The 23,047-nt window shown below is 40.0% G+C and overlaps 1 protein-coding gene across 3 annotated transcripts in view; it reads right to left on the bottom strand.

Annotated features, from left to right (window-relative positions):
- TBK1 (TANK binding kinase 1) overlaps window positions 1-19,652 on the bottom strand; it is a 30,389-nt gene extending 10,737 nt beyond the window's left edge. Inside the window, exons 1-12 of one of the 3 annotated variants that reach the window (XM_065633361.1) lie at window positions 19,600-19,652; window positions 15,271-15,391; window positions 13,259-13,399; window positions 12,350-12,479; window positions 11,201-11,382; window positions 10,253-10,413; window positions 8,250-8,360; window positions 6,296-6,475; window positions 4,727-4,923; window positions 2,493-2,551; window positions 1,214-1,305; window positions 686-787 (exon numbers count right to left, since the gene is read on the bottom strand). In XM_065633361.1, the coding sequence (XP_065489433.1) occupies window positions 686-787; window positions 1,214-1,305; window positions 2,493-2,551; window positions 4,727-4,923; window positions 6,296-6,475; window positions 8,250-8,360; window positions 10,253-10,413; window positions 11,201-11,382; window positions 12,350-12,479; window positions 13,259-13,399; window positions 15,271-15,357 (1,442 nt within the window). In that variant the 5' untranslated portion in view covers window positions 15,358-15,391; window positions 19,600-19,652. Of the gene's footprint in view, window positions 1-685; window positions 788-1,213; window positions 1,306-2,492; window positions 2,552-4,726; window positions 4,924-6,295; window positions 6,476-8,249; window positions 8,361-10,252; window positions 10,414-11,200; window positions 11,383-12,349; window positions 12,480-13,258; window positions 13,400-15,270; window positions 15,392-17,003; window positions 17,088-19,599 lie in introns of those variants that run through there. The other 2 variants (XM_065633371.1, XM_065633380.1) reach the window with 2 other exon arrangements.
- Window positions 19,653-23,047: the final 3,395 nt, after the last annotated feature.

The following is a 23,047-nucleotide window of genomic DNA, read 5'->3' as shown; positions in this document are numbered from 1 at the left end:
ACACAATAGCCAAGCACTTGAAAAAATGACAAAAGTGCAATTTCCTGCGCAGCTTACTTTTGGTGTCCCTGTGTGCATACAGTGTGATATTCTAACGCAGCTTTGTTTTTTAGTTGGTGGAGATTGTTTTGGTTTGGTTTGGATTTGTTTTGGTGGGGTTTTTTGGTTTGTGGGTGGTTTTTTGTTGTTGTCGGTTTGTTTTGTTTTTCCTCAGCTGTTCTATGTTATACTTCAACATTAAAATTATTTCCATGAATAAAAAGCTACAGCATTAAAGCTGTGAAAGGGGCAGTATTTAGTCATCCTTAATAAACACACACAAGCCAACTCAGCGACAAAAGCACTAGAGCACTAATGAAAGGAAAGCTACTCAATTCTTTGTCCAGACTTCACTATAGCTTCTACAGTTAACAGCAGCAAATGAGTGAATCAGAGAAGAAAGGAGAAAAAGAACACATACTCAATAGTAATTACTTGTTCCCACTAGATTAAGGAGCAAAATTAACACTCCAATTTGAGTGAAGCATATTACTAAATTTGCTTAAGTCACTGCCATCAGCAAATCCATGGAGATTCAATTTTTTTTTTAATGCAAAGCCCCTGTAAATAAACATAGCATAAAATACCACTGTCATTGAAGATGATAATGAAAAATCAATGCATTTGGTGTAGTGCTTCTACTCACATTTTTTCAGCTTTCTCAATGTTTCTGCTGCAGTAATCCAGCCTGATGACCACCTCTGTCTTTTTATGAACCATTTCGTTGTAATCATCCTTGATTATTTCACTAAAAAAGTGAAGCATTAGTCTATAACAAAAGTATTTAACTGTCATCTTACCAGCAATCAGTAATACAATAGTGTACCTACAGTAATAACTGCTAGTAAGAATTGCTTTCAGTTCCAGATGCATTAGCATATTCCTCATATAAAACTATCTTGTAAAAGATGCTCAATTGAGAGCACGTTACCAGAGATTAGACTTTAATTATCCACAGAAGAAAGAGAAATTGCAAATACCTAAACCTTATTGTCATTAAAAAAAAAATTTGTTTCCTTAATGAAAGAAAGAAGGAAAAAATTCAGAAAGCCTATCCATATTCAAGTAGTAAGGAAAAACTCCCAAAGTACAGGGAGAACACATAATTATGTATTGATAATCAAAGCATATCTCAATTCAAAAAAATAATGTGCAAATTCAATCAATTGCTTACATTAGCCATCGTATTCCTTTTCGCATCAGCTCCTGGTAAAGTAGCAAAGAACTGGCAACTCTACAGGCATAACATACGATACCTGTTACTGCCTGGTGGAAAAACAAACAACATTAGCACTACTCTGGCATTCTCTTAACAATTGTTTCAAGTCAATTAATCACAACAAAGCAACATAGATTAATAAAAGAACAACATGAAGATGGTAGTTTGAAATGTGTAACTTTGCTCAAACTTTAGTTTGGAGATAAGCAAACACTCATGGAGGCAGAGCTAAACATGGTAGTGAGTTTTTCCAGTTATGCTGAAATATCTGTTAGGGAAGAAAACAAGTCTCTTATAAAAAAAAGTGACACCACTTACTCTCAGGATTTACTTTAATTTCTGTAAAGTCACAAGTATGTTTCTTCAGTAGTTTAGGAATTAAACACACACGTTAAAATAAATATGTAAAAAAGGATACATTGTTAAATTCTAAGGCTAGGGACTCCACCTAATTCCACTTATGAGTTTGCTGCATTATTTAGAATTGTGAACAAAGTTTCAGAAATTATAACTTTAAATATTCTGAATAATTAATATCAACTGATGACTTTCTGTTTATTAATTTTAAAGACATCTGGTATTCAAAGAGACATACGCTTTGAGAACTACCATGCCTGAATACAAGGCTCCTCAGCAGCCAGTATTTTATAGGCACAGTACAAATGGTGGTCACAAAGTCAAAGCACAGCAATGCGCACATTCGGTTGTTTTAGAAAAATGACCAGAAGAATGAAACATCCTCCACTTGCCTCCCACAGGTTCTGAAAACTTGCAAGAAAGGCAACAGAAATCCTACTCTCCTGCAGAGTCCTAGAGACTCCCTCTCTGTTGAGAGACAGATGAAAATTATTTTCCCTACATTACGTTTTGCACAATCAGAGGGAATGTTTTGAATCTTCTCACTAACTTCAGGACTCCAAAGTGGCAGGATCCTTTCCCCCATCACTGAATCACAGAGTAAAAGAGCACTTGAACTTCAGAAAGCCATTGTGGTTTGGTTTTGGGGTTTGTTTGTTTCTGATTGTTATTTTGTTCTAATATACAAACATACTTTGTATAAGAAGTATGGCTTTAGTATACTTTTGAAGTCCTTGTTAACGAATTCATTTCTGTCAGTCAGAATCCTCAGTAGTGTATTAAAATAGTCTCATTAACATTGTTTATCTGAAAACCAAGTAACTTTCATTTCAGTATCATTCTCTGATGTATATAAATTAAAATCATAATTACTCACTTTAGCCATACTGGCATCCCCATCCAAGTCATAACGTTGATGTACTTTAGGAAGTAAAACTGAAATATTAAAACAAATATCTGTATTTTCTTACTTTGCATAAGATACTTCAAAAGTCTTAATAAATTATTGGATACACTAGTATACCTTTTAGAAATGCACAGAATCACAGAATGGTTGGGTTTGGAAAGGACCTCTGGAGGTCATCCAGTCCACCCCAGCTGCTAAAGCAGGTTCACCCAGAGCAGATAGCACAGGAATTTGTCCAGGCGGGTCTTGAATGTCTCCAGAGAAGGAGACTCCACAACCTCTCTGGGCAGCCTGTTCCAGTGCTCTGGAACCTTCAAAGTAAAGAAGTTTCTCCTCATATTCAGAAGGAACTTCCTATGCTTCAGTCTGTGCCTATTGTCCCTCATCCTATTGTTGGGCACCACTGAAATAAGTCTGGTCCCATCCTCTTGACATCCACCCTTGAGATAATTATAAACATTGATGAGATCCCCTCTCAGCCTTCTCTTCTCCAGGCTGAACAGACCCAGCTCTCTCAGTCTCTCCTCATAGGAAAAGTACTCTAGGCCCCTAATCATCTTCATAGCCTGCCACTGGACTCCCTCCAGTAATTCCTTGTCCTTCTTAAACTGGAGATCCCAGAACTGGACACAGTACGCCAGATGTGGCCTCACCAGGGCAGAGTAGAGGGGGAGGAGAACCTCCTTTGACCTGCTGGTCACAGTTTTCCTAATGCACCCCAGGATATCATCGGCCTTCTTGGCCACAAGGGCACATTGTCGACTCATGGTCAACCTGTTGTCAACCAGAACTCCCAAGTCCTTCTCTGCAGTGCTGCTTTCCAGCAGGTCTACCCCCAACCTGTACTGGTGCCTGGGGTTATTCCTCCCCAGGTGCAGGACCCTACACTTGCCCTTGTTGAACATCATTAGGTTCTTCTCTGCCCAGTCCTCCGCTACCTCTATACAAAAAAGCATTACTGGATATCACCCAGATCAGTGTATCTTCTCCCACAGCTGCCAATAGCAGAGGCTTAGGGAAGTATGCAAGGACAGGGCAAAATAGAATTCTCTATCAGATTCTCCCAGCTTCGACCAATCTGTGGTTCAAGGACTTCCTGAGATCTGGTGAAACTTGTGTTTAATAAAAGCCTCAACAGATTTTATTTTTCTTCCCTTAATTTAATGGAAGTTTTCTGAACCAATTAAAACCTTTAACATTCACATACTACAGATGTCTGGCAGCCTAAGTATGCTTTGATTTAATGCAGGTGTCCATTAATGACCTCTCTCCATTGAGAAAGCCAACCATTTATTTCTATTCTTCAGCCTTGTGTTTGCCTGCATGGGAGACTGTTCCCTCTTATCTCACGGCTACTTAGTTTCATTCAGAGTCTCAAGGGCAGGGCTTCACCAAAGAGCTTCTTAAAACCTAGGGTAGCCTCTGCCAACTGAATAACTTCTGTTCTCCTGCTCATTGACTCCTTCAGAAAGCTCTGACACAACATAAAGGCCCAGTTGATCTTTCCACAAACATCTCACCTACCCACAGGCTTCAGTACCTCTGTATGAGTGCCAGCTGGCCCCAGCAGTCAGTACGTGGGGGACACTGGCAAAAGCAACACTGATTTCTCAACTGGAGGCATGTCCTCAAGCTCACCTCTTATAAAAAAAGGGCTCTGGCACAGGGCCCTCTGTAAGCCTCTCAGTGATAAATGGAAAAGCAAAAACATAATTTCTTTTTTATTTTTCCTGTTATGGCATTACCTTATCTTCTAAGCAAAGGTAAGTTGTTAAGATATCCTCTGTTAAAAGAAAGACTAACTACATTCATGATAACAAAAAAAGCAAAACTTGAATTTCCACTTTGTGAGTAGCAGAACAAAAGAACCAGCTTTGAATTGCATTCTACAATGTTCCTTCCTACTTGCTAAGTACCATGCTTCAAAAAATTTCAGAACTCCATTGGTGCCACTACATCTTAACACACAAATGTTCAGGTTTAGAGCACTAGGAACATCACAAGCAGCTACTGTTTCTGCAAAAATACACTGGATACTCAGCATTTTCAAAAAAAACTTGGACTGCATACTTAGAACTTCAGGTATCAACAGAGACAATTTTCAAACACTATTTCTGAGACATAACAGATATAGAATTATAATTAAATAACCCAAACTATTTAGAAAGGCTAGCTATAAGAAAGAGGAAATGACTTTCATGTACCTTCTTCATAGATTAATCCGACGATGTTCACAGCCTCCCTACTTACTACAAAGATAGGGTTCTCCTCAGTAGTTCTGGGGAAGTGCTGTGCCAATCTGCCAGGCTCTAATATTAAACGCCGACCTTCATATATCAGTTCTTGATTCTGAGATGGTATTTTTGTCTGTTTGTAGACCAACTCATGAAATATAGCAGCTCTATAATACAAACAATACATTCAGTAGTAGTTAGACTCACTACAATAGTTCAACAACTCAGATTTTGTATTACTTAAATAAAAATCCCTTTTACTTCTGATTAATTCAAAACTGGTTTTATACATAAAGCATTTGACTTATAAGCAGCACAAAAAGCAGTGCGCTGCCTAAGGCTCCAGGTTGCTCTGTTACAAGAATAAATCCTATTTCCTGCAAAATATCGAACTTCCCTTTCTAACTCTGATTTTCCACCAAAGCACGTCTGTGTCAACAAACTTGCTTTGGCCCGGAGTCTGAAGGTCAGTAAAAACAGGCAACACCAGATGACAGGAAGGACGCACACTTTAGTTTTCTCAGGCATACCCATTTCTTTAAAGGAGACAGATGGTCTCTCCAAGAGAAAACTATAGTGTTTCACATGTCAAAAAGCACACACCTTAAATTCAGCCTGTAAGCTAACAGACAGCCAGATTATCTCCTAAAACAGCAGTGACGAAGAAAACGAAGGACATTTCGGTATTTTATTTCCAGCAATCAATGGATACAAGGAATAAGAATTTATAAACACTCCACTCCTGCTCCACCTCCCAAAACATATCAACAAACAAAACCTCCCACAAAGAAGAAAAACCTTGAGCACACTAACAGGAAGGATCAATTTGCCTCCTGTGCAGCACTAACACCTTTTAATACTGCAGCTCGTATTCAAATAATCATAAAGGTAAACAATAATAAAGTACAAATAGCAATTTGAGCTACAAGCAAGACTTCTCAGCAAAAATAGTACTTGCGCTCTCTCAAAATACAGAGAAAGGCCACTGATTATTGTATCAAACTGTACCAGATTTTTAGATTTTAACATCAACATTTGTTGACCATAAAGGCAACTCCATATAACTCAGGATCCTAAATCGTACCAATTACAAGTTCAGAATCCCTGTAAGAGCTTTATGTCAGATAGACAACGTGCACATATGTATTCTTGAAGACAGGATAAGAAAAGCGAGAGTTGAACACAGTCTCTGGAAAACTACTTTGTAGATAAGTAGCACATACAAATAGGGGATGAGTTGGTATCCATTAAGAACAGAGACACCTTGTAACACATCTAGGATTAAGCGTGTGTTCTGTCACTGATTAAGACCAAGTTTAAGATCAGTTGATTTGACCTTGAATCATTTTATTTTTATTATAAATATTTTATGATTGACATGCTTCTATGCACTGTGAATACACAGAAGAATTACAAGCTTTCACTTCCACAGATAAACCTCCAAGGAAAGGCTACTGAATTTGTAACACTGGTGATCTCAGGTCACAGTAATGTTCGCCTGAATACCAGCAAAGAAAAGAAAACAGAGAGAACACTTACGTATTATAGCTGTGAATATAAACTTTGTGCAAGGTCATCTGCTGTAGTGAAAAGATGTGGATTATTATTCGGTGCAGTATATCACTTGTCTCTGCAAAAAACTGGTCAAATCCCCAGCATTTTTCCTGGTCTGCTTCAAGAATATTCGCAAGGACAGGTGTGAGCAGTACCTGCAAACCCCTAGAGGACATCAGGAAGACACAAGACAACTTGGATCTACTTGGACCTTTTCACCTTGTAACCAATTGCAATACTTCATTGGACATGGCTCATGAATACAAACCTATTATCCCCTGAAGAATATCCAGAGCTTTTTCACTTCTTTTTCCTCTACTGAACATAAAAATGTTCAATGGTAATGTTTACTGTTTTTCATTAATACACATACTTTATCTCTTTCCTTTTTAGGCTCAACTATCAAATATTTTTTCCTTAGTATCTGACAAATTTCATAGGCATTGGAAAAATGGCATGCAATTTAAAGTCTACATTGTAGAGCTTAAGGCCACCTTCTACCACTGCTGGGCAGTAGTCTTTAACCCAGCTCACCTCACACACCACCATCTATCACTTTGAAGGAAGCTACTGTCATTTATGGTTTGCTGGCTGAGCCGCTTGTGTGAGGACACTATGATGCTTTCAATTGAAATCAGCTGGGTTAGCAAAGACTCATTATTTAAATTGTCAACACTAACAGAATTCATCCTGATGGAGACAGGGCTAAATAAGCACTCCACACATGCATCTCAACCACTGCAAAGAAAAATGTACAACTATTGCCTTACAGTCATTACTATTCTAGGAGAAAGGCCAGCTTAAATTTCTTGCATTTCTACTTTGAGAATCTGAACTGCAAGGACCTTTATGGATGCCGCTCCTGTGTTACCATTAACAACTTCTTCAAAGTTTTAACATTATGTACGTATCAAACCTGAATCCAGGAGTAAAACTGGTAACATTCTGAAGCAAGCTCCAGTGGGTTACGAGCACACTGACGGCCCCATTAGAGGTCAGTGGATGCTGTGCTTAAACTCACTTTAGTACTAAACTGTAAAAGCTGCTTAAATGCTACTTCAAAATATTACTGTAAACAGACGTTTAATTAAAAAAAAAAAGCTTCCTTTCATATTTAAAGCACTTCGGTTGTATGGAATAAGCAGAGGAAACAACTGAGCACTATCATGAAAATTGTATATAAATTGCTAGTTCTGCACACTGTAAACTAATGAATTGATATAAACCAGACTTTCACTCTACACCTCTTATGGATCTTATTTGACTTTCAGAAAAGTTTGTTTCTAGAGTGACAGAACATTTTCTTTCTCACTTTACTATGAAAGTAATAATTTTAAAAGTACTGAAGAAGTCTCAGGAAGATAAACAGGTAAATGGGTTATAGGAGGTGTTTTTAAGATCATATCGAGATTAGATCTTCCATGGCTCTTCCTACTGACTATTATGACATATGAAGCAAAAATTTGATACGAAAAAAATCCTAAAAGATACGACGAAAACATGTTAAATGTGCTGACATGAAATGTTTTCTGGCAAAAATGCAAGTCTCAGAACTGTCTTATCATTTCCTTCCTACTGCCTAATCTTTGTAATGTCTGAAGTCATATTCCTGCAAGAAAGGGGGGGCATCACTTTAAAGTTTACTAAATCTTCATACTCCTTCCTGAGAGCGGAGAAAAGCTAGTAATAATCTTTCTTCTACTCATACCACTTCAGATTCTCAGGTGCTCATTTGTAAATTAGCAGTCATAAAACTATTTGGACAGATGGGAAGAAAAACACTTGATAACCTAATAGTAAACTACACCAATCGACTGAAGAGTTCAAAGAAAACAACTGCAACAGCCAGATCTCTGTTCCAAAGACCAAATCCTGAGAGCATAACCAGAAAAGCCCAATCATGCAGCATTGAAACACTCTGTGAGAAGTTCAAACTTACTTTGAAAGACTGCAAGAAACAGGCATCTCCCAGCTCCACTCAATTGGTCCATTTTCTGCTTTCTGTATTCCAGAAATAGCACCAGGCGGCTTTCCAGTGATTATTTTATACCTGCGATATATCATAAAAGTAATAGAGACTTCAGCTACTATCTCTTATACATACATAGGTCTAGTAACTAATCCTCAAAGGGCTATCAATAATATAAATTCTACACAACAGGTTGGCCTAAATTCATAGGTGGTGCAATAATTAGGAAGCTTCACTTACAAGCTGACAGAGAGTGGTGCTAAAATAATAAACAATGAAAAGGAAACACTTTGGGGCATGTTGGAGAAGCAACTTTATCTACCTCAGATTTGGGAAAAATGTAGGAGATATTTCAGGCATCACTGAAGGAAGCTGAAGTTTTTTCACAAGTGTTAAGTGACCAAAGTTAGATTTCCAAGGCGGTTCAATTTAGGCATTTACATTACTAACTTCTAGCATGTTCAATGGCAAGAGATGACACGTAGCCACCACAAAGGTACTTGGGAATAAAGAAGGAACAGGAGGCGGGCTTTGAGAAATTCCTTTAACTTGGAAACACCTAGCAATTTGGCATTGTCTATACCAAACAGACTAGTATTTCTCAAGTGTCTCATGAAATTAATCAGGAGCAACAGACTTTTTCCAACCAAAAATTTCAGTTGTGTTTTCTCTTTTTGGAGGATGAGGTACATAAAAAACGTATATTCCTTGCTTATCTTGCAAGTGGATACAACAAGAAGAATGCCTGTTGGCAGTTCCTTAAACTAAGAAAACTGGAGTCAGCTTTGCAAGGAGTCCCGCAGCAGAGATGTTATCAGCCTATCAGAGTTCCCAGGTACCACCTTGCTTTATTTTTTAAACGCAACACACACAACAGCAACAAAATAGAACTAGACTAAGATGAAACAGGAATCGATTCCAACCAACATGTCATAGATACAACGTCTGTTTCTCATTCAAGAGCTACTCCTGTTATCTTCAGCCGCAATCCACAACTCTGCTACTCAAAAAATGTCAGTCTCATGGGCAGTGCATGCGTTTCAAGGCTGCCTGGGAAAACAATCATTTAAAGGACAACAAAAATTTACAGGACTGAAGACCCATTTTAGAACATTGTAATTTTGCCTGAATATCCAAGTTATATATACCACAGCCTAGTGCCATGGTAAAGGAAATACATGTGGAAAAACATTAGTATTTTAAGGAAGCTCTGATGTTAAACTCAGGTCTTAATGTGCCACACAGTAAAATTATTGTTGAAGCAAAATGTTTGTACTGGTTTTGGCTGGGATAGAGTTAATTTTCTTCGTAGAGGCTCATATGGTGCTGTGTTTGGATTTGTGACCAAAGCAGTGTTGATAACTCAGGGAAGTTTTAGCGATTGCTGAGCAATGCTTACACAGCATCAAGGCCTTTTCTGCTTCTTGCACTGCCCTGTCAGCAAGTAGACTGGGGGTGGCAAAAGTTGGAGGAGGACACAGCCAGGACAGCTGACCCCAAGGGATTTTCCACACCATATGACATCATGCTCAGCAATAAAACCTGGGGAGGGAAGTTTGCCAGGGCAGTAGTTGCTCAGGGACTGACTGGGCATCAGTTGGCTGGTGGTGAGCAATTGGAGGCTTTTTTGCATCACTTGTTTTTGTTTTCATTTGGGTTTAGGGAGTCGGGGGAGGTGGTGGGTTTGGTGGATTTTTTTTTTTTTTTTTTACTTATTAAACTGTCTTTATCTCAACCCACGAGTTTTCGCACTTTTACCCTTCCAACTCTCTTCCTCCTCCCGCTGCAGGGGAGTGAACAAAGAGCTGTGTGGTTCTCAGCTGCCTACTGGGGTTAAACCACAACAACATTAAAATAGTGAAAATATTTAAGGAAAAACATTCTTTAATGTTTACTATATGTGTAGGATTTCTTGATAAAAAGCATTTCATGAATACAATTCACAGATAAAATTCTCCTTCTAAATTACCTACATCACTTCCTTGTTTCTACGAGGTCCTTCAAAGGGTCGGAAAGGCAAACTCCCTGTTGCAGCATGGTAAAAGGTCACCCCTATGCTCCACAGATCAACTGTTGCTCCGTACTTTTTCTGGTGCTCTTTCCTCAAAACTGCTCGCTCATACATATCAGGATGCTAAAGAGAAAGAAACAGAAAAAATAAAAGTCAGAATTGCCATATGAACAATACAAAGAAACAATCTATCATCTCACAGAAAGATAATTAGCCATTCTAAACTTTCAGCTCTTTAATTGAAAAGCAAAGTTAGCTTGTATAATAGAATTTGCTTATGTTATTCTGACAGAATATCACAAAAGTGCTTCTAGGTAAGACAGCCACTTTTATTAAAGATTTGCAAAAAATACTTCAAAATTTAGCTAAAGTTTGACTACTAGAATAAGACATCACTGAAGAGTAGATAGCCAGTGATTTTGAAACAACAGAAGCCAAATTAGAAAAAGATCCATAGCGGGGTAGACTATCAGTTATGATACTACATGTGGGAAAACATGGCAGGAAGACAATTATGCCTAAGGTGTTTGTATTGATGCTACTCTGCCTGCCTCTCTTTGGTTAACTGTCAAGTAAGCATACCTTAACTACACTCAACATCACCCAACTGAAAAATATCTACAGAGATAAAGGCAAAGACATTCACAACTGAAATACTATTGTTCTTCCTTTCACACAAGGCAACAGTGGAAGTTAGACATGGAAATTATTTAAAGGCTACTGTGCTCAGATGAGCAGCAGAACTGGCATGACCTAAGGTGAAAAAGGTGGAAAGTTATACATACAATTATAATACAAAGGTTTAAATACTAATTCCCAACAGTCCGACCTTCACCTATTCAACTCTCATCAGAAAGGGCCCCAGGCTTCCAACTTTTCTTCAACAGAAAGTGAAATCATAAGTGCTTACTAAATACTCTTCTGTCCCATAGAGAGAAACAAATTGTTCATCATCTTCAAGTTCTCTTGCAGCACCAAAGTCTGTAAGTTTGTAAACAGACTGACCATCTTCACCTATAACACGCATTATGTTGCCTGGTTTGATGTCACGATGCACTATTCCATTCTCCCGGAGATGATTCATCCCAGCCACTTCAATTAAAAACAAAACACAGAATTTATGTACGTATGTTGACATGGACTGCACGCACATTGAATTGTAAACTGAGGCTCAGAGACATATGTGTTTACTTTCTCATTGGGAAACGGGAACGAGAAGGGACACTCCATTAACAAAAACATCAGAACCAGAGAATATTCTAAGCATTTTTGCCTTTTTCTTTCAAACAGCTGAAATTGCTCTCAGCAATATTTTTCCCATAAACTAACAGATGAAAATTTTATAACAGGCAGACACAAGTAAACCTCCTTATTTTTCTAATTTACTCTAAGATTAATTATCACAGAATCGCATAATAGTTTGGGTTGGAAGGGACCTTCAAAGGTCATCTAGTCCAACTCCCTGCAATGAGCAGGGACATCTTCAACTAGATCATGTTGCTCAGAGCCCTGTCCAGCCTGGCCCCGAATGTCTCCGGGGATGGGGCATCGACCACCTCTCTGGGCAACCTATGCCAGTGTTTTACCACCCTCATTGTAAAAAATTTCTTGCTCATGTTCAGCCTGAATCTCCCCTCTTCTAGTTTAAAACCATTACCGCTTGTTCTGTCACTACAAGCCCTACTAAAAAGTCTGTCCCCATCTTTCTCACAGGCCACTTTTAAGTACTGAAAGGCCACAATAAGGTCTTCCCAGAGCCTTCTCTTCCCCAGGCTGAAAAGTCACTAGGAATCAGTCCGACATGTAACAAATAATCTTGAAACAAACAAACAAACAAAAAAGAATTATAGCAATGCTTTAAACAGAAATGGCTTCTTAATGCAGCTATCTGTACCAATACAGACAAAAACAAAAGATCTGACTCCATATGACCATATTAATTTGTTCAATTAGTTGACAGTCATTCGAATTCCTCATCTCATGCTGTTTCAAGATACACAAAACAAGTACGAGTTCATTTTCAGTCAACGGATTAGACTAAAGAGCAAAGTCTACATACCCACATCTCTCAAAACAATTACGAACTCAGACTCTGCCAAACCAAAGGCATTAGATGGCTCTTCTAAAACTGTATATAAACTCCCACATGGACAAAATTCCATAACTAGTACTTTGTGTCTAGTTGTTGTCTAGAAAAAAAATTAGAAAAGGTAAGTCTGTGACTATTATGAAAACAATGTCAGAAATTACACACAACCACAGGATCTTACTTTAAAAAAAAATAATCTGTAGCTAGATCATAAATCTCATTCTGGTGATCTTCTTCTAAACAAGTGCAGCTGAATTTTTACATTGTTTCATGTATTCTAACTTGGAGAGGGGGAAAAAATTAAGAAAGCCTCAAGTTCTAGGCATTTAGAAGGTTGACAGCATATTAATGGGTGGACAAATGCAAGACTACAGCACAGAAGAGCAGAGAGCAGCAATTGTCCTTCTTTCCTCTTTACTAATCTCAGCATCTGGGTCATTTCAACTGATGACAACCACTGCAATTCATACTAACATACAGTTTCACGTGTCCTACGTTATTATTTTAGTTGGTTGGAAAGCAAAAGCATAAAATTGTCAGGAATACCGAAATAACTCTAGCTATCAGTATGTATTAAACATTCATACATGCAGATAGCTTAAAAGTCCTAATTCAAAACAATGCTTAGGACAATGGCTTCTTGAGATGGCTTTGAAGAATCCTAACCTGTGCCTAAACATTGAAAGCAAGCATATTCTTTCAACAACAAAAAGAAATAAAGAAAAAACAGTGGTGGTTGGTTAAGAGTATTTATATCATCATATATGTTACCATTCTTTAAAAATGTAGCTTAATCCTCTATAGTAAACGATAAAGCAAAAAGGCAGTTACTGTGGTTACTACCATGCATCTCAGATCACAATCACAACAATTCATTACCTCTTCTTCAACAGCAAACAATTTGACAATGTTCTTATGATTTAGTTTCTTCAATACTTCAAACTCTCGCATCTGAACATCAACAGGACGAAGGAAGCTTATACTGTTAAATACTTTGGCAGCATATAAATCCCCAGTTTTCTGTCCAAAACAAACAGACAAATCACTAATCAAACAAAAGCATAAGACTGTAAATGTACACATACCCATTATCCAAGCATTTTGAGAACTTCTGTTGTGCATACGAGCATACTCAGATTAGAAATAGTTCAAAATAGTATTTTGTGTTAAGGTGGGAATTAAGATGTGACTAAAAAAATTTTTTATATATATATATATATATATTTGTTTAGCTTAAAACAGACTAGAAGCAAACAGATTAGCAAAATGGAAACTCAAGGTTGGCCCACAAAATATAAGTGCTTTTAAAAAATAGAACAGTTAAGCATAATAAAGGCTACATGTTTAAGAATGACCCATAAACTTAGCTGAAAAACATTTTTTCAGCAAGAGGCAATCCACTTGCACAAATCAGTAAGAAACACGAACATACTACAGTTGAGAATCTTGGCTTGCTTAATTTAAGAGACAACTTTCAGAAGCTGAACACTGCTCTCTTTTTCTTTATTGTTGTGTTTATACTGATAAAGCAGTTTGGTTTTTTGTTTGTTTTGGTTAGTTTTGTTTTGTTTTGTTTTGTTTTTTTCAAAGCATGCAGAGTTGAGCACTATGTACCACCATGCAAAATCCTGAAACAATTCATACCCACATAATAAGTGACAGGAGCCACAGTCATGAGCTTAATCAGAGACTTAAGTTCTCAGGTGGGACTAAGCCCCAACATGCTCAGGCACACACAGCGCTGGCTGAGTGCAACTTCTGTCCCTCTTAGGGCAAAGAACCTCCCTGTGCCCACTCTAGGAACAACCTTACATGAGCATCTTGTGTGCGACAGATTCTTTTTAGGGACAGAGCCTTCCTGTGCATAGACTCGTTGTGTTGTACAACACATTTACGGGCACTACTGGTGCCCAGGTAAAAATTTTCTCCCATTGACAATGAGCTGTCATGTGCTCAGGCTAGTGAGGGTGATGAGAAGTACAACCATGAAACCATGAGCTTTACAGGGGAATCATTCTGTCTCGAAATTCACTCACTCAGAAGAGTGCATTAGCTGCTAAATTATTGCTTAGAGCTGCTTCACAGTCAGACGTGGAGTATAGAAAACACTGTAGCTTATAGATAATTTCATGTTGATCTCACATAGACTGTCACTACTATAAGGGAAGGTTACTTCCACAACTAGGCTTATATTCATTTTGCGAGACATATCCTGAAATTCACAGGAATGGAATGATCTACACAAGTAAGCTCATTTTAGCCCCTCACTCAGGTTACAACATATACATCAGTATATAATTTACATGGCAAAACGGCTCAAAGATGTACTATTTTGTACTGATTACTCAAGGTATGTCACCAAGATGGTATCCTAGACACATATGAAGCATTGACTTACATACAAAGATTAACAGCAACTTCATCTCACATGATAATATGTTAAGAATATTTCACTTACAGTACAAAATGATAAAAATCAAAAGAAATGGGGTTTAAAAGAACAGGCAAAAACTACAAAAAGTTAATTTAACAAAAACAAAAATAACATATCATGTAATAAAAATTGATAAAACTTGTATTTCTATTTATATTCTTAAGCAAGGAGTATTATTTCCACAAAACTGAAGAATGGAGGAATGAAGAATTAATAACAGTTAATATTTTACAAGGACAAATCATATCATATTAAAAACAAATCCTGAGAAATAACTGTATAGAACTCCGATTCAACAGATGAATGTTAAAAATTTCAAACTAAGTATTAATAGTTATAAAGATATATTTGCTTTAGGCCTAAATCTTGAACAGTTTGTCATTGATTTCATGACGCTATTCACATATGAAAAAACTTCAATTTTACATGTTACTCAGATTACTAATTCCTCACAAACCTTATGTCGTCCCCGAAAAACATTTGCAGTAGCTCCCTGTCCTAGAATGTCAGACAACAGCCAGAGGTAATTCGGAGTGCTCTGCATCTTTGCTCTTTGATTAGACAGTTTTCTTTTTCACCTTAAAAATAAAAGGTTAAAAATATAGTATTATAAGGTAGTAAAATATGCAAAAGGGACTTACTTTAATAGAAGAGGGAAAAAAACAACCAACCAACCAATCACAACTCCAAAGACATACAGATATAATTAAGAACAACCAAGCAGAGGAATAATAGGACAAAAAAACCAAGCTCAACAATCAAAACTAATGCCATAGACACAACATCTCCCTGCATTTGAGGTCTTTACTCCCCAAACTTTGTTTGAAAAATCAACTGGAAAAGTTAAAGTTTTATAATTCCTCTTCTGTTGTACACAGGTGTTTACATGACACAGTAACAAAAACTATGGGAAAGGGTCAAAAACACTCACACAAGGTCTTCTGAAAATAAGCAAGACCTGTAACTGAATTCCATTATTTGGTATATATGCCAAAGAACAGACACTAGTGATTATGGCAGATACGTATATAGATCTTTTAGACCATTTTGGCTCTAGAAAGTGCACTTCAGTACAACTGTAAAGGAACTGGACTAACTACTTTAAAAAAGCTATTTTTACATGAGGTAGATAAAAGTCACAATTAACACAAGTATTTTCAGCTACTTGCTAGAACTACCAACTACTACTGGAAGAAATTAAGGGGCATTTCTAAAATTTAACATTTGGTATGTCACATGCTTTCTAGAAAGACAGCCTGGCTTCCCCACCCTTCCTGAAACATAAATTGTCAGACACTCAGGTCTTCGCAGATTCAAGGGAAAGAGAAAAAAAAGCTTCATTAAATTAAGACAATTTAAATAAACATTAGAACTGCCAGATTTCCCCCCTTGCCAAAATAGCAGAAGCTGCAGGTGAATACTCTTGCTGTTTTGGTTTAAACAAAGCACCGATTTTGCCATTAAATCTAGTGAAATGCACTAAAACCAAAGATGTAGCTCCCCAGATCTAAAGAATCCTAAGAGCAAAACAGGAGCCAGACCAGGGGAAGGTCCTACACCAGCAGCCTTTCTTCATAACCCAGCAGGGGACCCTGCATCAACCCGTGTTAATTGACAAGAAACAGCGAATTGATACTCAGAAGAAAGAAACAAAAAAAAGCCTTTCCTGTAACTACTGGAAGAAGAGCTATGACAGAATTTCCTGCGCGTGTTTGTTATGAGAAGGTGGTTTGCATTTTTGAGAGCTCCTTGGTGCACCGGATGACAGCACCAAAAGCCCCACCGCGTGGGCTGCAGGGGAGCGGAGGAATCCACAGCACGGCCACCACCCCAGCCACAGCAGCACCGGCCTGCTCACTGTCCCTGGTCATACCCACGTCATGCCGCAGAGACAGACATTTCCTCATGACTTCGAAGACAGTTCTCCATGCTTAGCAACTGCGGATTTCAAACTTTTATATATCCATTTGCTCATGTAATACATGGAGTTTCTTGCAAAGCTGTCCCAAGACATCCAGGCAACTACACGTAGCATAGAGAACACCACAACACAATGCAAAGAGCTGACATCACTCCAAAATAAATTCAGTCATGCAGCAACTCCATTTTTAAAATCTAGATAAAGTTCTTAATGCCTAAAATGGAATAAAAGGTTTTATCTCAAGTATGAACCAAAAAAAACCAACGTACCCTAAACCCTTACAATTCTCAGTTAACTCTGACAAGACAATTTGCAATAGCAGAATAAGACTTCTCCCAGCTAGAAATTACTGTAGATGCCGAAGAGTGATCTCTGACGCAGGCACAAAAAGCAAGGAAGAGGTCTGCAAGGAAATAACACACAGCCCACTTTGTAAACCATTTGAAAAAACTCTCAGTTTAAAAATTCCTCGTAATTAAAACCCTGCTTTTAGCAAGCCAGCTGGCACATTACCAGTAAACATGTATTTCATAATATATTTCAAAGCAACATTCATAAGACCCATACCAAGACACAGAAACACAATGAATCCTTTTCTAAGCAGACAGAAAGTGCACAGAAGGATTAAGTAAACACAGAGCTACTTCAACAATGTCTATTCAAATACTAAAAATATTAGCAGTCTATTAGAGACTGAATTATTATCTTGCCAAAAGTGATAGAGATGAGGTAGCTCATACAAGACTAGCTCTCTTCCTTTACCTTTTTACTTTCTAATTAAATTTGTGGATGAGATTGATTATAATTCAATGGATTAAAAAAAAAACCCAACCAACCAAAACAAAACAGCAAGTCACTAATGAGTTCTCAAGGTCTCGTTTTTTTCACTTGTAAAAGTAGAGATGTAATTATGTCGGTACTAATCCCAGGGTAAATATCCAGTGCCAAACCAAAGTCCACTATTACACATTTTTGGTCAAAATACTATTTTTATAATAACAACAAAGTCTATGCTCTTCTAGTAGTCTTCACTTCGAAGGCACAAAGTCTTACTCAGCTTTGATTTTAATCTTCAAATTATAACAAATTTGATTAAATCATTTATGTAACATGTTAGACCTCCTCTAACATGTTTCCGTTCTTAGACTGACTCAGAACCAATCTTTACTAAACACTCCGCATTGGTTGAGTTTTCTGTTCTCGCCTTCCATTATCTTCCTAAATCAATTCACTAAGAGTTTCATATTAAAAAAATAAATCTCTAAGATGGGTCCTGTCACTAGATTTAACGCTGAACTTTCTATTTCCTCACTTATGGTCATTACATCTGATACTAGATGAGTCAGAAGTTCCTTACACATATCTACAGTTATTTTTCTCCTACCAGCAGTTTGACCTACTGTCCCCCATGATTCATCAGTATTTCAAAGGTCTGGGGGATGTTCAGGTTTTTTATTTTCTATTTTTTCTTTTTTTTTTTTTTTTAATATATTTATCTGCTTCTGGTACTGCTACTACTTCTTTACTTGTCAGCAAAGGAGATTGCCATAGAAAAAGACTGCATTGCTAATGTGATGGCTTTTTTTCAACTCCCAATGCTTTGAAGCAGTACTGTCTGCTTCTAATTAGCAGAAAGAAGTTTGCTGTTACCTCAGGCATGTGGGATGCGCACACCAAGTCGGTACTTCCCCTGTTAACAGCTGCAATGTACAAGTTCCCCAGGCAAGTAGGGGCAGATGATGGAGTTAAAGCAAAGGCTCTTTCTGTCTACAGGCAAGATCCTATATGCCACCAAAGCTGACAGGCAAGGTGCTGAGGTCCCAAATAAATGTTATGTTAGCATTATACAGTCTGGTAAACATGAAGGGATTACACCTTCCTGTATGCCCTTTCTTAATGCCTAGAAAGTAAGTTTCTCTCCCTGAAATTCCTGGTTTTTATCCCTGCTCTCTTCACCTGACCTCCTTCCAGTGGGTTTCCAGTCCAACAGCTAGTATCTGAATTACCAAAATACCCTGCTCCGGGCCATATAAGGTGCCGCTTGAACCCATACGAAACAGCAGACACTCCAAAGGCCCACAAAGCAAATGTCAAGCCTGGCTCCAGTGCTGCTCATCACCACTGCGTTTCCAGTCCCTAATGGGGGAACAGGCCTCGGCCTCTGTCGCAGGCAGCAGGTCCTGAAGGTTCCGAAGGGCCACGGGTGGCCTGAGCGACCCCGCCAGCCCCGCACCCAGAAACGCGGGGCCTGGAGGGCTCAGTGCTGGAGCCCATCTCCACAGCAGAACGTCGCTCCCGAGGTAAAAGTTTAACAACTTCTACAAACCACGGAGGTGATGCCGCTACTGGGGAAGCTTTACACAAACCGCAGGCGAACACAGGCTGCGCTCGGCTTTCCCCCCCTCCCTTTCCAATTCCAAAAGTAAATCTGACGGGTCGCACCCACCGCGCCCTGCCGACATTCACGGGGATAAGTCACGGCGAGCGGGGCACGGGACGAGCCCCGGGCTGCCCGCCGAGGCCGCAGGCCGGACAGCGCCGGGCCCCCCGCGGGCGGGGGCCGCTCCGCCCGCACGGCCGGGCCCGCTGCAGCCTCACGGGGCTCCGCCGCCGCCCGCGACCCTCCTCGGGGGTCCGCAGCTCCCGGGAAGGCCCCGCCGCCACCTCGCGAAACCGAAACCACCTCGCCTCGACGGCGGCGCGTTGGGAGCCGCTTCCCCCCGCCGCCCCCACCGGCGGCAGACTAGAGGAAGCGGCTCCCTCCGCGCCGCCACCGCCCACCTCGGCCCGGCTCGGCCCGGCTCGGCCCGGCTCGACGCGGCCTCCCCTCACCCTGCCCTGCCCACCGGCCCCGGCCCCACGCACCGAGCCGCCTCTCACCCTGCCTGCCCAGCGCCCCGGCCGCTTCCGGCTTCCTGCAGCGGCGCCGGGGAGGCGGGGCGGCAGAAGCGCCACCTCGGCCGCCGGTACCTCCCGGCCTGCTCAGCCCGGCCCCCCCGCCGCTGAGGTGCGCGGTGGCGGGGGTCACAGAATCACAGAATGTCAGGGATTGGAAGGGACCTCGAAAGATCATCCAGTCCAGTCCCCCCGCCGGAGCAGGAACACCCAGACGAGGTTACACAGGAGGCGTCCAGGCGGGTTTTGAATGTCTCCAGAGAAGGAGGCTCCACAACCTCCCTGGGCAGCCTGTTGCAGGCTCTGTCACCCTCACCATGAAGAAGTTTCTTCTCAAATCCAAATGGAACCTCCTGTGTTCCAGTTTGTATCCGTTGCCCCTTGTCCTGTCATTGGTTGTCACTGAGAAGAGCCTGGCTCCATCCTCGTGACACTCACCCTTTACATATTTATAAACATTAATGAGGTCGCCCCTCAGTCTCCTCCAAACCACAGAGACCCAGCTCCCTCAGCCTTTCCTCGTAAGGGAGATGCCCCACTCCCTTCATCATCTTTGTCGGGGTCGGCTGGCGGGGAAGGGCGCAGCCACCGCCCGCTGCGTGGCGGCCTGAGAGAGCGGCGGCGGCGCCTGAGGCGAGAGGAGCCCCGGAGCGGGAAACATCTGGGAAACATCGAAAAGTGGAAGTCAGACGTTCCTTAAAAATGGTCACTCCGGGTATTTCAGCTGGTGTGACGTTCACAACAAGCTCGGGCCGGTTCCAGTGGGGTTTCCGTGGCGATTTTTTGCTGCGTAAGCGGCTCAGCGGCGGCTCCGTGTGTCGCACCCGTGTCACGCGTGTCCGTGTGAGCCGCCCCCACGGGGGCTTGTTCACGGGACGGACAGACAGGAGAAATGTTTCTCCACCTCGAGCAATTTCTCTCAGTTTCACTCTTCTTAAACCTCACCAAGTTTTGGTATTTTTCATACACTCGTGCTCTCGCTTATTTTTTACTTAGATGTTTTGAAGCGAGTTTCCTTGGTGATTTATATCTTGCTAGTTTTGGGTGTGTGTCTGTCCAGTAATGTTGCTGTTCCAATAAATGGTCTGTACAGCTTTTATAAGGAAAAACATTGATAAAGTTTATAATTTATACATACTGTAATTGAAACATCATTATGGATGGAAAATACAGGGTGTTTCAAAATGATGGACTCAAAACACCTAGTGTTGTGACTTCGAATTGGCTCCATCATTTTGAAACACCTTGTAGTAAAAAGAAATATTTTTCTTCCCGCCCAAGACTATCCTTTTTTTTGATCCTTTGCATTTCCTGTTTGGAATTATCATCTTCCCAAATTTTAGAAGCTTATTTTCTTGAGGAACTGACATAAAAGACAGCCACCTTTTGCTCACAGGCTTTATTATTATTGCCTTACTTTTCTTAAGCCTTATCACAAGACCAAACCAAAATTCTGCTAGTGGAATCAAAAAATTGATTTTGATACATTTTATACTGTTAATATATATGCTTAATTTATATTTCCTGTTTGTTGGCATCTGAGTTTTCTTTCATAATGTTTCTGCATTACAGAGGGAATAGTTCCCCAACACATCTGCATTCTGTCCTTGCGTCATTCAAGACACTGCAATGCTCCTCAGAAGGTATTATATGAGGTTTATTTCTGCCACCCCCTCCTCTGTACCCAGCTTTACAAGCCAATGTTTTTTTCATCAGGTGGAGACCCACGAGTCAGCTTTGTCTTCTTCAGAAACATTCATCAGAACATTCATATGGATTTTAGCAAAAGCCTTTGAAAGGGAAATGCCAGTGAAGTTTTATTTGTATATTGAATGTGCACTTGCTTCTGAATAAGCCCAGGCTGTGGGCTTGGTATGTTGATGCTTTTGGGAACTGGCCATTTTAAATCATAGTCTCAATCAGGTTGAATGGGACTTTGGAGGTTTCTGGTCCAACATCCTGCTCAAAGCAGGGTCAGCACTGACTTCAGACCAAGTCCCCCTGGACTTTGTTCACTTCAGACCTAGAGCATCTCACGTCACACCACCCTCGGGACTGTTTTCACAGTTACCAGCCCATGTGCTTTCCCCAGCTCTTGAATTGATGAAGATGATTCATGTGTTTCACATAATTCAAATTGTCCATTTTTCCAGAGTATATTTGTAACAATCAGTGATCCTTATGCAAGCAGGATCTTCTCTAGCCTTTAAATGTTTCCCAGCATGAATCATAGGAAAACAGTACATTAAATGTAAGAACAGGAAAAACAGACACCAAAAAAGAAAGTGGCATTATGGCTTCACTCTAGAAATTTTTACTTTGCTTCTTTCCACTTCACATTGTCTTTTTGTGGAATTGGACAAGTGCCAATGCTGACAAGAGAGGGGATAAGGACAGATTGCCTCTCTGGACAGCAACTAGCTGCTAAAATGTTGTACCTGCATTGATAAGCCACTCCCTGAGAAAAATAGTCCCTGACCTCAACTTGTGCAGAATTCATTGCCTCTGCTTCACACCCAGTAAAGCGCTTGCAGGCTCAAAAACTTATCTGTCTTTAGTAATTACACCAGCTTGTAAATAAAAGATACTACCTCTCTGCAAGGGGTGTAGAGTCTTTTAAAAGTCTAATTAAAGACTTGCAGCTGTGTTTCCTACTTATACATATTCCAGGAGGAATGACTATCACAATGATGTTTTATGCATCTCCAGTCTGGAAGGTGGCATTTTGACCAATGCAGGTGCAGCAATGCTAAGTCATACAGGAAAGCTGCAGGTGCTTGTGTTTGGTGCAGCCTTTAATTCAGGTCATCCATTGCCTGAAGAAGGAAAACATGTGAATGTTAATGCAATCTCTCAGTGGAGTGTTCCCATCTTTCTTCTCCTCTCCTACCTCACAAGAAGTAGTTTTCGTAATATGTTCAAAGCATCTAAACACTGCCTGGAGAGTCTAGTTCACACTCTAAATACAGGTTTCATCACCAGACTTCTCTTTGGGGATAACAAGTAACATGCACATCTTTAGCAGCCCAGATGAAAAAAAAGAGGCACAAAGCAGGAATCTCTTCAAAGCTGAGATGTAGAAACTCAATTTCTAAACCTTGATTCTTTGCAAAGATAATTAGTAGGAACTGCATACCTACCACGCAACCCAACTGCAATACAACAGCTGCAGACCTGCAGTCTCTGCATTGCTGAGGGCGAGCAGAAGCTGCTAAATCTCTGTTTTAAGGGGAATTGCAGAAAAAATAACCTGCTAGTAGCCAGAATCAGTGTTTACATATTTATCTAAAGAAACCAACCCACAGATCCTGTTTTACAGCTCACGCCTTGCGGAATCCCCAACAGTAAATTATTCTGATTCAACAGGGTCAAAGCATAGGAAAGTAACCAATCCTTTCTGAATTCTTCGGGCTGAACG

Source organism: Caloenas nicobarica, chromosome 1 (assembly GCF_036013445.1).
Source record: "Caloenas nicobarica isolate bCalNic1 chromosome 1, bCalNic1.hap1, whole genome shotgun sequence".
Lineage (NCBI taxonomy): Eukaryota > Metazoa > Chordata > Aves > Columbiformes > Columbidae > Caloenas > Caloenas nicobarica.
The sequence above is the reverse complement of the archived record's forward strand: the minus strand, read 5'-3'. Positions and strand labels throughout refer to the sequence as shown.